The sequence below is a fragment of the Paroedura picta genome, chromosome 2, assembly GCF_049243985.1.
Source record: "Paroedura picta isolate Pp20150507F chromosome 2, Ppicta_v3.0, whole genome shotgun sequence".
In the NCBI taxonomy this organism is placed as follows: Eukaryota; Metazoa; Chordata; class Lepidosauria; order Squamata; family Gekkonidae; genus Paroedura; species Paroedura picta.
Window position 1 is genome coordinate 138,366,631 of NC_135370.1, and position 15,685 is coordinate 138,382,315.

The following is a 15,685-nucleotide window of genomic DNA, read 5'->3' on the forward strand; positions in this document are numbered from 1 at the left end:
TGGTCTTGGGCAACATAGACTGTCTATGTATTTCACTTTGTTCTGATGGCAAAATAAGATAATTCTATTGATGAACTCCCCTTTTCAAATGAAGTCTAAAAGCATTACAGTGAGACATTTGAGAAACTGGCATATTTCAGGTCACCTGCATGACAGAAAATGGTTCTTATTCTATTATGCGGCTCTGGAAGCATCAGACGGCAGGGAGACCATCAACATTTCTCCAAGATGGTACTATTTTAATCAAGTCCAAATTATGGAAGGAACAAGAGGAGGCCAAACAGAGTGCCAGCCCTAAGGTAGTTCAGCCTGGAGAAGAGGAGGTTGAGAGGGGACATTTGCTGTCTAAGTATTTGAAAGGTTGTCACTTAGAGGAGAGCAGGGAAAGGTTCCTGTTGACAGCAGAGAATACGAACCGCAGTCATGGGTTTTAAACTATATGTAGAACAATACCACTTAGATATCAGGATTTTCTTCCCCTCAGAGTAGTTCAGCAGTGGAGTTGGCTGCCTAAGAAGGTGGTGAGTTTCCCCTCAGCAACAACTGAACAGATACTTAGGCTGATCCTGCATTGAGCAGGAAGTTGGACTAGATGACCTGTATAGCCCCTTCCACCTCTTATCCCCCACAATAAGTGATCATATTTTCTTTGCCATATTTTGTATGAGGAATTCTGGACTTTTTTGTAGATGTCCTTATTTTTGAAAACACATAATTTCACATACCTCAAAGAGACATTCTGAATGCTTGTACAAGGCTGGCAAAATACCCCTTGCTACTTTTCATAGCTGATCTGACCTTGGGGCTTACTGCATACACTCTAACCCTTGTTTTTAAGAAGTGTGCATAGGGCCCATAAACATTCTGTTTGTAAAGTTTTTTCCCATGCAGAAAGCGTGCCTTCTGAGAACACATAGCATAATATATCTACTCAACATTTGTGCTGGATTTAGGCTTTGGCACATGCAAGCAAACTGTGAATCCTGACTTGACTAGGACTCCATTTGGCTTGTGAGTCTGCCTTGAACAACGCTGTTCATTTCTTTGAGCATGACTTCTGGCCCATTGCTGTAACAATTCAAGGTAGGTTAAGATAGCAGCTTTAATTGTATTGATGTGTTGGTGGAAATACAGACACACACAAAGAGATAAAAAAGATTGAAGATGTCATATATCCTAGAATTAAAATATGCTAGGTCCATCAAATCATCTTGTTGTGTACATAGTGATGGCATCATTAGCAGTTAACTGCAGTATACAAAAAGGGGGGGGGGGGGGAGAATTACTGCCTTAAAGCTCACTTTATTCAGTCCAGACATTTACTTGAGCATGAACGATTTTGGGATCTGCAGCTCCAGGGAAATGCTGGCAGTGGAAAAACTAACCTACACCAGATGGCAGAGGCCAAAAGAAATACTATAAAATATGGCTGCTATAAAATATGGCTGCCATTCTTACTGTTCTCAGACAAGCAGAACCCCCCAAGCACTGAAAACCTGTGAAAGCGGGTAACCCTTCTCTTTTGCTTACATTTCCCTTTGCTACTTAGCCAACCTGAGAGGTATTGTATCATCACATATCAAGAAAATAATATGCCAGGCTGTTAGAACAGGTGGAAAATGTTGATTTGTAACAACACTCCACAGGCAATAAAACACAGAACCATATCTGCTGCTGTGGACTTCCATGGCTGCATCCAGTAACACGTGAGCATGCCAGGCTGGTACCTGCAGAACAGAGATCAACAAGTACAAAAGAACAACTGGCCTTCATGTTACTCCTTCTGGCTATGAAATTTCCCACATTGTGCACACACACCTGGTTACCAGAATGAAAAAACGTCTAGTCAAGAAATGCTCTTTGGGGGACGTTTTAATTAACTAGTATTGTCCCATGAAGAATATGCTGAATCCTTTGTATAAGATTGAATTATTCACTCTTTATTTCCTATTGGCAGAGTGTGGAAACAAAAGAGAGAGATTCTCATATCGGCAGTTTCCATGTATGTGGTGCCTAAATCAATAATTCCTATGTTATTCTGTGTGTGCGTGTTTAATGAGTTGAATTACTACTAACCAACACCATTCAGGCCAGGGTTTCTCCCACTATTTAACTGCATCTCCAATTAAGAAAGCTGACTGCAACAGTTAAATGACATTTTTATCCCTGTTCAATATTAGTTCCCCCCCCCCAAGTGCACAGTTTGGGGTATGAATGCAACCCCCCTTTTTATAGTTATAAAGTCAGCATTAGCATTTCATCTCTTATTGCTAGGCAACGTTCAGCGATGCAAATTCATCACTTCCCTGAACAGTGTAACTTTCAATTTCACCTCCAAGTATACAAATGTTGCCCTGCTACCCATTAGATGCCACTTTGGTTGGATGCCATCCCAGGAAAGCTATGACTACTACTGGCAGAAAAAGAGTCACTGGCACAGGCTACAAGCAACTCTTTAAATTTTAAATCCTAGTATATCTCTGATAGTTAAATGCACTCTTTTACCAGCTACAGATTTTGTGAATCTTGTCTTCTGATTGCCCTTTTGATCCCTCTGAGAAATTATCATTCTAAGAAATGAAGTAAACTCTCACAGTGACATAATACCAAGCAGATATCTTGTGATTCCTTTGGCCGAAGAATACTTACTGTACTTCCCCATGCAAATATAAGTAATGCTCATATCATACATGGGGAACTTGGTATAATTACTTGTTTAAAGAAGCAATTACAACAAGAAGAAGAAGAGTTGGTTCTTATATGCCACTTTTCTCTACCCAAAGGAGTCTCAAAGCGGCTTACAGTCGCCTTCCCTTTCCTCTCCCCACAACAGACACCCTGTGAGGTGGGTGAGGCTGAGAGAGCTCTGATATCACCTCTCGGTCAGAGCAGTTTTATCAGTGCTGTGGCAAGCCCAAGGTCACCCAGCTGATTGCATGTGGAGGAGTGCAGAATCGAATCCGGCTCACCAGATTAGAAGTCTGCACTTCTAACCACTACACCAAACTGGCTTTATGGGGGAAAAAACATGAAATTGTTTTCTCATGCAAACATTACTGTTTCATATGAAGAAAGATGAAAATAGACCTGGGGTTTGTACAGTAAGTGGTTACAGAGAGGATGCCCTTTCATAGAAATGGTCAACTTAGTATGGTATAATGGTCAGAAGTGGATGGGGACTGTTGTGCCTTGGCTTGAAATCCCTACTAAATTAAGATTCTAATGGCCTTTTCTTAGCCTCAACATGGGACAATTTTAAGGGCTCAATTTACAAGACTGAAAATAGGCAATAAGTATTTTGCATACTAAGGGAGTAACTTTAAAAGAAAACCCTAGCTAACTTTCCATTTCTCCTACTGAAGAATTGTCACACAATAAACTTTCCTGTATCTCTTTAGCTAGCTTGTATCTCATTTCCAGAAGTTGAACACAGAATGATCCATTTTAAAAAATCAGTGTGAACTACATTCATGAGGTTTAAAGGTGTTCTTGTGTCAAATGGGATTGAAGTGAACCGTAATGTAGGTTGACTCGGAGACCAGTCTCAGGGAAAATATATATATATGAGATGCAAACATTTAAAACCAAACAGGCAAGCGAAACATGAATTTAAAACCTTCTCGAGCCAGAATGCTCATTCACATTATAAGCGGCTCTCCTCTGCCTCTTCTTCTGCATGAATAACCATCGGATAGGACATAAATAGCCTGAGAAAGGCAGTTTTAGGCCTCATGTATGAAAATGCCTTCTGTGAATTGAATCCCAACAGGCCACAGTTAAAGGGTGTGTTCAACTCTTCCACAACTATAGGGTAGTTTTGGGAAAGCCACTATCCCCCCCTCCACATTTGCTATCAGTAAAATATGTGAACTTCATGCATCTTACAGTGTCATTGTGACCTAGCCTGAAGTGAGGATTTTTAAAGAAATGCTGTGGAATGATATGATCCAGAATAATGTTCATCTTTAAATCATTAGCTGGCAACAAGGACAGTGCCCCTAAATTTGTTGGTGGAATATTCTCAGAAGAAAAAGATATTTATCTTGCATCCTGAGTGAAGCAGATGTCGTTTAAAAAAAAATTAAAATGCTGATTATAAATGCACTGCTCAAAAATCTTGGAGCAATTTCATGATTTTATTAATTATTAGAAAGATGCCAAGAAGCAGGAATATTAATAGTGACTCAGACTTTGCATGCCTTCCCCAACACGCTGAAACAAAAGGCGTTTCTGTTACGAGTGTGAATGAGCCGTGGCATGCACATGTTCTTTTAAGAAAGGCCAAGGGTGCAGTTCTATTTTCTTAGCTCTGCTTTCATATTTATGTGTCTCATTTCCAGCTCATTGCTGATGCCTCAGTTGCACTATCCATCAACACTTTTATCCTCCTTGTTCCTCAAAAAGAACATAAAATCCTTTTTTATGTGGTGGTAATATTATTGCAAATAAAAGCAAATACCAAAATCTTTATTAGTCTGCCAAAATAATAAACTATTTAATAAAAGCATGCTGTAAAAATAAGGTCATTTGCATCACTCAAATTTCTTGCAGGAAATACAGAGAATTATTGGTCAGAAAGGATAAAGTGACATCAAACCTTCCTGCCATTGATGTAATACAAGCCAGAATGAGGGTTACAAATGGGTTCAGTATTTGCATGTTTGTTGCCTTTAAGTGTTTTTAACACTGGCTGCCCACTGAAGGATGTGGAAGAAACAAAATTTCAGTGTTATGCTTCATGTTGAGATTCCCCAAGAGGGGGAACGAGAGACTGAACTGACTCCCATTACGTATCATTACTCTAGGTAATGAAACCATTTCCAAAGCTCAAGCTGACCTCACAGCTACCTTAGTTACACATGATTTATTGTCCAAATACTTGCCATTTTTACATCAGGTATTAATTGTATTTGGTTTGGATTTGTGTCAAAGCTTCAGCTATATACTTTACTCACAGTTTCCCCTTTTCCCAATCACCTGCCTTTAGAGCAATATTTTATGCTTTATTTAAGAAGGTGGTTAAATGTTGAAAGTAAGAGAAGACATTTCTTATTCCTGAATTATTACATTTTGAACCTTCTGCCTATGGAAACATAACTCTGGCCCCTGATTACATTTTGCTTCACTTAATTGTCTTCTGTTTTGTAGGCTTCATGTATCTGTGATTCACAAAAGAAACAATATAAAACTTGTAATATAAGGCAGATGTAAATACATATACATTTCTTGTTTTAAAGTTAAGATCTATTTCATGAAGATTCATGGCCAAGACTTCCACATTTAGAATCTTAAATTGCTGTGAGCTTCTAAGAGTAAGAATTATAAGCATTTGCACAGAATAGACAGCAATAGATTGCAGAATAGGTTGCAGCAAAGCATTAATGTCACTGTTTTTCAGGTAAACACAAAAGGAAGTCAATTATCTCCTGAATGAAATGAACTGTCCACTGAACTTTACTGCCTTAACTCACCAGCAGCTTCATGTTCCACATTATCGGATTGCTTTTGCTGGATCAACAACTGTCCTTGGAAACTAGTATGTGGATCTCCTCTTGCCATTTCTAGGGCCACTTTCCCCACATCCTGTCCTATGTGGAGCCAATGGGAGAGGAAAATGATTTGTAGTGCATATTAATGCAAATGGTCTAAGTAACAGACAAGGATCAAATTAAAAGATAATTACATGATTGAAATATGTCTTTAAAAATATTTGCTATCCTGGCTGCATTTGAAGAAGCGTTGGTTCTTATATGCCGCTTTTCTCTACCCGAAGGAATCTCAGAGTGGCTTACATTCACTTTCCCTTTCCTCTCCCCACAACACTGTGAGGTAGGTGAGGCTGAGAGAGCCCTGAGATCACTGCTCGGTCAGAACAGCTTCATCAGTGCTCTGGCAAGCCCAAGGTCACCCAGCTGGCTGCATGTGGGGGAGCGGGGAATCAAACCCAGCTCGCCACTCCTAACCACTACACCAAGCTGGCATTACCAAATATACTCAAATATCTTTGGGTATATTTTGCAATGCATCTTCCTCTCCTGTTGGTTCAGTGCAAATCCTGACATGTGGGGAAAACTCTGGAATGGCAGGAGAACATCTCCATGCCCATATCAAAGGACAAATGTTCAATCAATAAAAATCTAATCCCTGTAGTTAAAGCATTCACCAGAGACTCCAAGCTGTTCATTGCTGCTGATCGCCTGTCAATTTGCTGTATAGCCTCAGCCAGCAACCTACTACGAGATCAGTGTGCACTGAACACATGGAGGAAATACTTGTCAGGGTACTCTTATTTCTTTGCTTCCTACCCAAACAAGGAGCATAGTGCACAATAATCAAAAACATGAGCTTCTGCCTGAATGCCTCGGGTATCTAGGATGACCCCAAACAGAATGCACAAACCTCACTCTTCTAGCAACCATCCCTAGCTATATTTTGGACAGGCTAAAAGAAGCAGTGGCCTGGATTTGTAAGCAGGGCAGGCAGGGTCTACATGAAAAAGATAAGAGTGTTCCAGAAAGGCAATATGGCATTTTAGACAAGTTTCCCATGAAGTCTATCACCTAGAGTGTTGGCATAACATTGAGAGATCTGATAGAACATATAATAAATTTTCATCACTGTACATCTCCCAATGTTTCTTTACCCCCAACAGATTGATGCAAAAGCACACTTAGATACAGAGACATAATTGCCTGTGTATCCACTTCATGGCCCTGCATATGTGAAAACAGTAGAGGTCTTGGGTCATGGGGCAGGTACAAAATCACAGTACACAAGTTCTTGAGTTTATCTCAGGAAGAGAAGTTACCCCCAATGGTTAAGTAACATGAATGGCCATATTTATACTTAAGTAGAGAAGCTTAATGGGCAAAGCTAATATTATATATAAATAATAGCTGGGATCATACTTTCCCCCTCCATGTACTTATTTATTCAGCACATTGGTTCAACTTAAACTCAGTTTTTTTTCTTTTTATTTAATGGAAATACTCTGTGATAGACAAAAGTGCTTCTGTGATGGAAATTCATTTTCTGTACTCCAGACAAATTAGTATTTTCTCTCATTTGTATTGTCTGCCTGTACAAGATGCTTTTAAGCAACAGTCTTTGGTTTCAGGCCCTATCACCTAATAATTGACCATGACAGGAGTTATATATCCAGAGCCAGGGGGAAGAATGAATTGTGTATGTCAGGCTCAATTACAAGGTGGAAGACCCAGCAACAAAAAAGACTGAACTGATTAAAGCTTGATGTTGACAAGAGGGTTGACATATCAGAGTTATTTTCAGAAGATGCACTCCCAGAATTCCCTCCAAGGTACCTCAACGGTCAATACTCTTGAATACTTTGTCTCTTCTTGTTGTCGATCCAGCTGGAGTGCTGAATACTGTTCCATCCAGTAAGGAACAATGATGCTCCCAGACTCTAGGCCACACTTTTAGGAGCAAACAGAAAACTATATAAGGCTTTATTAGGCTAAAATGAACCAGGTTAATGGATGAGATAATAGGATATCTAGGGCAATGCATGCAACTGTTGCAAGATTCCTTCAATTAATTGCAAAAAGAAGCTACAAATATGAACTTGTATCCCATGGTAAATCTGTACTGATGGAATTTCCATGGGCAGAACAGAACATACGGGCCTCTGTCCTACTGCAGCACAAAATGACCCTCCACCAAAAGTTGCTCCTGGGGGAAAGTTATTTATTTATTCAATTTATATGACTGCCCCTCCCGGCATAGCTGTCTTGGGGCGGTTTACAAAATATCTACAACAGGACATTAAAGTACTAATATTAAAACCCATTAAATCTCTTAACACTGTAGCTGCCAGTCATAACCATTCAATCGACTCTGAATCCCTTCTCAGTTCCAAGAAAATTTTTCACAGGATCCAATCCATGCCTCCAAGCAATTCTGGAAGGTAACAAATAATGGATTCTATGGGTCTACATATAATCTTTCACAAATTAAGGACAAATATCTACAAATTAGGTGGAAGAATCACCACAAGGTGCTTTTTCTGTCAGTGTTCAAGCAGTGAGGTGGTCCAGTGAAAGCATATTCTCCGAAGATACAATTTCAGGCTTTCCACCATGAAAAATACTTCATAGAATCATAAAGTTGAAAGAGAGCTCCAGGGTCATCTTGTCCAACCCCATGTACAGTGCAGGAACTTGTAATTACCTGCCCATTGCCTAAGTTCATAAAATCAGTATTTCTGTCAGATGACTATGTAGTCTTTGCTTAAAAACTTCTAAAGAAGAACCTGTAATTATGCAAGACGGGAGATTCACCTGACTTTCCCATTTTCATCCCCTCTTGGTACATCCCATTGTAATCTCAAGGACCTCCATATACTCATCGGCACCAACCTGTGTGTGTTTTGGGGGCTCCAAAATTGGGGGTGGTGGTAGTGGTAAGAGACAAGTCAGAAGCAGAATTCCTTCTTGTAGTTTTGGGGCTTTAAAAAAATCACATTATTTTTTTAAATTTCACATTGTGTTCATTAATAGCAACATCATATCAGCTATCAGATCATGCCTATTGCATTCACACGACTATGCCCTGTACTAACAGATCACTGGTCCAGTTTGTGAAACACTGTCAACTCAACTCCCAGGGGCTTCTTGGATCTAATACAGAAGTCTTCTTCATATCTGACACCTAACTGTCTTTATGCATGGTGGCAGCTGCACCGGGCCAGCACCAGTTCCTTCTAGGGGGGCAGCATGCCCTGTCGCTTCCCATGGACTAATGGGGGGAGAAATCTCCCTGCGCTAACGGTCAGCTCTGGAATTGTGCACGCACATACACAACTCTGGGGCAGAAAGGGTCTGCCATCCCTCACTGCGTCAGTGGCAGGGGGAGGAGGGTTTTTTCACAGTACAAGGTGGGATAGTGTCACAACGCTATCCCTCCATCATGGGGGTGAAAAAGTACCCTATTCAGCTCTGTGGCTCTGCAAAGCGCCTCAGAGATTAATGGGGCATTTTGTGTCCCTGCTGGGACTCTGTAGATAAGGGGAGGAGCTGGGCCTGGAAGGCCTGGCTTTTCCCTGTATGCATAGGCCTGGCCTGGAATAGCTGCCAATGGCCACTGCATTAAAAAAGGCACTGGAGTCCCTAAAGTGGGCCAAGGTCAGGAGTGGGCCAGTCTGGCGGTGATGTCATGCATAAGCAGAAATTTGCCCTGTTGTCATGCAGGCGCCAGACTGGCCTTTTTCTTCTATGCATAATCAGTCTATCTGGAGAGCCCAAAAACTTCACTTGGGCTCTTCTGCATTAAAATCATGTGCTGTACCAGTGTCACAAGGACTTTTTCCTTTACAGTTAGTAAGATGCACACAGAACTAAAGTAATAATACTATTGTATTGTATTAGGGGCCAAGCCCATTGCATTCAGGAGTACAACAGGTGCTAGATTAGGGGGGTGGAGTGGAAGAACTCTGTGGATGGCCTCCCCCTCCCCCCAGGACCTGGAGAGGCTGCACGCAGCTGTTAGAGAACTCACTGGCAGGGGAAGCTCTCATGCAGCATGGATCTGCAGCCTCCCAGCCTCAGAGGGAAGTGGAAGAAGGAGGGGGTGGTCAGTAGTGGAGGATGGAAGGCAGTTGGCTGGCCGCTGAACAGACAGGCAAGCCAGTTGGATGAGGAGGCACTCAGGGGTGGGACAGCCCCCCTGAGTGAGTGTTAAGCGCTGAGTGGCACTTAAGCAATGAGACATGTTCCTCCTCCAAGACCTTACCAGAAATATTAAGTAGAACATCTTATATTATAGCTAATTAATTAATTATTTAATTTTCTATACTGCCATCCCAGCGGATTGGCTCAGGGCAGTGTACATCATGTCATTCACATAAAGTTCACATCAATAGTTAAAACAGTTCACTAGTTTAAATTATAATATATTTAAAATTTAAAATTAGCTTGAAGCAGCAATTAACTTGAGAACTAGGTCTCAGTAACGACTAGCAGTATCAACAGTCCCAGTTACTATCTGTTCTTCTGAAACTAAAGTACATTCAGGGGGCTTCCTTTTTTGATAGGGAGGGCCCAGTCAATGTTACCAGGCCTTTGAATGATTTAAAAATATGATATTCCTTAACAGAAGCTTCACCTTGAAGGATACTGCCTCGTCTATCCTACAGCAAATTAGTAACAGCAGCAATGCATACTTTGCGTGAAGTATCTTTAGTCTGTGGCCATTCCTAAATATAAGGCCAACCCCTAGTAAATCTGTTTAGAATTGCATTAATTCCTATTCCCCTCCCACTTTTGCTACACTGTTTAGTGGGCAAAGCATAAGGGCAAAACATAAACAAATCCTAAACAAAATACATTCTGTTTCTTCTGAGATGCAATATAATAAAAAATAGATAGAAGGATGCATTGCAACTAAAATGGTGTTAAAGGATGTACAACAGAATGCTAGCAAATTATAAGACAGAAAATGACTGGCTCTAATGGGTACTATTTGAGGCAATAATATTAATAGCAAAGCCTCCAAAGAAGCAAAATATACGTTTTAGCTTTCAAAAACAGATGCTTTTAAGAAAATTTCAAACATGTATCAAAGAGAAAAGAGAAGAGGTTTGATTTTTATTTCTTTTCCAAAGGGCATAGGTTTTGCTCAGTGAACTAGAGCAGGAGGATATTTAAATTGGGGCCCCTATTCAGCTCCTATTTCCCTTTAAAAACACTTCTCCAGCTACTAATTTTGTTTAGTTGTCAGAAGAACTAGCTTTATAGGCTTCAAAGAAAAGAAGAGCTTTTATATATGTCTAGATATTTATTTGTAGATCTTAGAAACTAACATAGTCATATCAACGAATCACAGCAAAAAGCCCCAAACAAGAGTCTAGACTAGCGTTTTTCAACCTTTTGACTGTAAAAGGGACCTCGAAATAAGTTTTCAGGCTTTGAGAACCCCCAGAAATTATGTCAGCTGGCCATACCTCCCTGCCCCACCCCCCAAAAGTGACATGTCATCAGTAGTGGCATCATCACTTGCCCCCTTTTTTCTCCCTCCCCCTGCCTATGGCAGCTCCACCTCATGTTGGCTTGAAAGAATGACAGGAGCTGAGAAGTCAGCCCAGAACACCCATACCATGGCTCAACTAACTCCCCTACTTTGATTTTTATACCCATGGCCTAACCACTGAGCCCTCTGGGTGGAGGCAGCCCATTCCCTCGCTTGTGGCCAAGTCAATTAAGGTAGGATGGGAATGTCCATGGATCCCCTAAAGAGGTCCCCCTCCCACCGACTCCCAGAGGTCCATATCCCTGGCCTAGACAATAAGCAGGCTCCAGGCTGAGTTGGCTGAGACAGGGAGGAATACAAGCCCAAATACATACATAATTACATACCTAGTTTTTTTCACAGTTTTATCTGATTTTAGAGTTTTACAGTGTGTCTCTGTGGCCGACTCGTTTCAGTCAGCAAATTTTTTAATAAACATTTTGTCTCTGAAGTATCTATGAACCTTGTCTTTTGCTAGGATTGCTAGGATTTGGGAGTGGAGTTCTCCTAGAATTACAACATGGGAGAAGCAACATTCTTCCCAGTTTCAGAATTCTGGACCAATGATAGCTAACTCACTAAGTATAAATATTTTATAAACACAAACATATTCTTCATTTAACAAAAATGACAAATGTTTTTGAAAAATATCAGGAAACAGAAGTGTGTGGGAATTAGAGAATCCTATCCTTGCCAGCTCTGGGTTGGGAAATACCTGGAGATTTTGGGGGTGGAGATAGGAGTGGGTGGGATTTGGGGTGGAGAGGAACCTTAATGAATTATAATACTAGGGAGGCCACTCTCCAAAGCAGTAATCTTTCCAGGGGAATTGATATGTGTCACCTGAAGATGAATAGTAAAGCATAGTGGTGGTGACCCCAGGTTCTGTCTGGGGGCTACCATTCCTACTTGCCTGGCAAGGCAGAGGCATTTTCCTCCGGCACAATGAGAGGGAGGAAATGGAGCTGAATCAAAATTTGATTAGTCACTACGTGCAGTACTTTTTAGTTGTGGTATGTCGCCTGCAGCAAGCCTATGCAAGCTTATTCTGGGGTAAACCATCTTGGATTTATTTCCGAATAAAGCAGCCACACACTTAACAAGGCTAACAGGAAAGTAAGATAAAGGTAAAGGTATCCCCTGTGCAAGCACCGAGTCATGCCTGACCCTTGCGGTGATGCCCTCTAGCGTTTTCTTGGCAGACTCAATACAGGATGGTTTGCCATTCCCTTCCTCAGTCATTACTGTTTTACCCTCCAGCAAGCTGGCTACTCCTTTTACCGACCTTGAAAGAATGGAAGGCTGAGTCAACCTTGAGCTGGCTGCTGGGATGGAACTCACAGCCTCATGGTCAGAGCTTCAGACAGCATGTCAGCTGCCTTACCACCCTGCACCACAAGAGGCTCAACAGGAAAGTAAGTCCCCCTAAATTCTGTGGGGCTTTCTTGTGAATAAACAGGATTCGGCTCAAGGTATAAACATCAAGATTTTATTTCTTAAATTAGAGTTAATTGATATGTATACACAGAATGCGACAAATCAAGCCTGCCGCTGCCATTAAAGCACCCCCTTCCCTTTGCAACACTGGTAGGAGAAGGATGCAATTACTCAACGATAGCAAAACGCTACTCTGCACGTTCTCAGAGGCACTGTTCACGCAGTCAGGAAACTCCGCATATCCTTAGGTCAACCGCACTTTACGGAAAAAGCAAACGCACCCGCCCTCACAGCGAACCGCCTCAGTGCCCTTTTGTAGGTGTCCAAACTTTTGCCTGAAAGCTAGCCTCTCTTCCCCTCACGATAATGGTGCGCGGCTCCCACTGCAGTTGTAAACTGCCGCTGCATTTCTACGTTCGCAGGGGAGAAGAATTTTGCAGCATGTGTACATCCGAAGAGGGTTTTCCCGCAGCCTTTTATTAGCTCAGGCAGTTCGGAAGACAGCGCCAAAGCACGATGGTCTTCCCAGGAAAGGAAGGCGCCTCAACCAGCAACAGCCGGAGAGCAACGTGGGTTAGAAGCGCTTCTGTTTGAGGCTGGCGCTTTACTGCGCGGGGGTCGCCCGTAGCTACTTAGATCCAGCCCAGAGGGGGTGTTGTTCATGATGAAAGTAGTGGCTTTAATCAGGTAATGCTTACTGGAGGAAAACAACCGCAAGCACAAATGCAGTCAAATAGTACCGGGGAGAAAATATTGTACAGCAGGGGAGGGGGACGGACGGATAGGGAGGAAATAAAGATCAGTCTCCTCTGCCATCTCTTCTGGTGCAACCCGAAATCTCCTGCCTGGCCTTTGTGCTCCCCTGATTTCTTCACGTTTCCTGTTTCCTTGGTCAGCGTGCAAACTGACAGGTGTCAAGCAGCGCGATGCTTGTGCGTTGCTGGGCATCGCTATAACGAGGGATCGTTTTTGTTCGCCTGATTCTTCCCATGCAGTGCATTGGGACGGGGAGTGAGAGGGGTGGTGGACAGGACCCTACTTTAAAGGTCCCCATGCATGTGCAGTTTGAGAGAGGGGTCGGAAACTGTGCTGATAAGTCCTCAGAGGAAACGGAGCAAGGCTGGCACGGGAGTCATTCACCCTGCACGAACGAACGAATGCATTAAAAATCAGCATGATGCCAGCCACTCATTCACCCTGCATGTCGATTTATTTATTTATTTTTGCAGGGATTTGTCAATGCACTTAAAATAAGCAGGGATGTTCAAAATTTTATTAAATCACATCCTTCCCAAATGTGTTTTATTAAGTGTCTCCTCCAGACATGCATCTCATACTGCTTTCACCTGTCTGCCAAATTATTTCACACTGACAAATTTATGCCCCTTGACTTTGGTACTTTCACCAAGTTATGCAACCTGAAGAACTGGGTCCACTGATGCAGGTGCTTAGCCCTGTGCCTTTCTTTCATCTGCTTCTACGGAGCTAGATACTGAACCCTCATTCTACTAGGTTTGTTATCAATAAGCTTTTCTTTTCTTCTTTTTTTTAAAACTAGTTTGTGCCACACTCCTCTTAGAGATATTCTTCTCCAGATTTTCATTTCAGCAGTGGCTCCTTCTTTTGGCTCGAGAAACAGTAGTCTGTGTACTCACTAAAGAGAAGGGCTAACTGTTGCAAACTTACTCCTGGCCCTTGCCTCCCAGTTCATTTTAAGCCTGTGCATCTAAGGAAGAGTGTATGCAACTGAATAAAGTTCATGCTTTCTGTTAGCCTGTTAGCCTTGGTCAGTAAACTGCATGAAGACAGCACCAAGCATGTTTTTCAATAATTTCAAGATTTTCAATAATTTCTTTTTTAACATTGCCAAAGGAGAATCCTTTTGGTTGGAGGTGGTAGAGAAAGGGAAGACTGATATTTTTAGACAGGGAAATGCTAAAGATCAGGAATATACAGCATGGATTGTGATCTGTAATAACTTAGGGTTAGTGATTTTAGGTTTGAAACAAACATATCTCCAAGCTATGATGGGCATGAGAGAGAGAGAGAGAGAGCAAGAGAGAGAGATCATCTGTGACTGTTGCAGGATTGCCTATATTTTAATATCATACGATGCACTTGAGGGCATTTCTCAGATCACATTTTCATAAATACCAGTAAATGAAAACATACGTGCCTTGCAAAAATGAGAATATCTCACGTTTAGCCCAATATACCTGCTTCCAAATGCATGTATGTGGGTGAAAAGGTGTACCTTGTATTGCGGTATAAGAAAAAGCCACACAGGAGGCCATCGCTGAACCAGAACTATTACAGCTAACACTCAGGCTTTTTGCCGTGCTCAGGTTTCTCAGTTCACTTCTGGATATGCCTGAGTCTGGGGGAAGAATGCCACTGTGCAGGAAACTCACATTTTCAACAGTATGAGTTACTCACAGGAGCAACCTGAAATTGGAAAAAGTATTCCGCAACCATCTTTGAGCAGCTGCTTTTAGAAGACTATTTCCACACTGGGAACTTTGTTTCCTCGGCTCTTGTGCAGGAGCACAAATGCGGGGTGGATGAGGTGCCCCAGGCCAAATGCAGCAGGAAGAGGCAGGGCAACCTGCCTCAGCTCAAACTCCAGCAGCCCAGCACAAAACCTCCAGTGCAGAAATAGTAGAATAATCCCTGCTCTTTACTTCAGAGAATCCTAGATCTAAAGCAATCCATGGAAACAATTTGATAATACCTTTTAGAACACATAGTCCTGTTATTTTCCTGAAGCAATCAAGGAATATTTGCAAGGACACTTCTGCTATGGTTCTTTAATGTCAAGCCAGAATTGTAAAAAAAGGTTGCCTCCAAAGATGGGATGCCATTTTGAAAAAAAAATATTTCCCTGTCAACATCGTTCATTGATATGCTGAGACCCAGGCTGTATTGGCATAGCTTTTATTTGGGGATAAGCCTGGACACAACTTATAGTGCATTTTTTAAAATGAAGATTGGAGGTAGGGCCTTCCTGTTTTTACTGAGAACTGTCAAAAATATACCCCAGGGGATTTATCACATCCTTTAAGGGGTTTCTAATGTGGCCTGTGGCATTCTTTCTACATTCCATGCAGTTATGCAACAGTCTCCAGGGATAGGAACCATATGCTTCAATATCAGCCTACTTCCCCCCCCCCCTACCCATTATCCCTAATTACCTCTAATTTAGAAAGCCGGGTGTCAAGAATAG

General features: G+C 41.8%; 1 protein-coding gene across 2 annotated transcripts in view; it reads left to right on the forward strand.

Annotated features, from left to right (window-relative positions):
- The first annotated feature begins 12,995 nt into the window (after positions 1-12,995).
- The window catches only part of DPH6 (diphthamine biosynthesis 6), a 295,479-nt gene continuing 292,789 nt past the window's right edge, over positions 12,996-15,685 (forward strand). For both annotated transcript variants that reach the window (XM_077322984.1, XM_077322983.1), the window contains exon 1: positions 12,996-13,149. In XM_077322984.1, the coding sequence (XP_077179099.1) occupies positions 13,124-13,149 (26 nt within the window). In that variant the 5' untranslated portion in view covers positions 12,996-13,123. The remainder of the gene's footprint in view (positions 13,150-15,685) is intronic.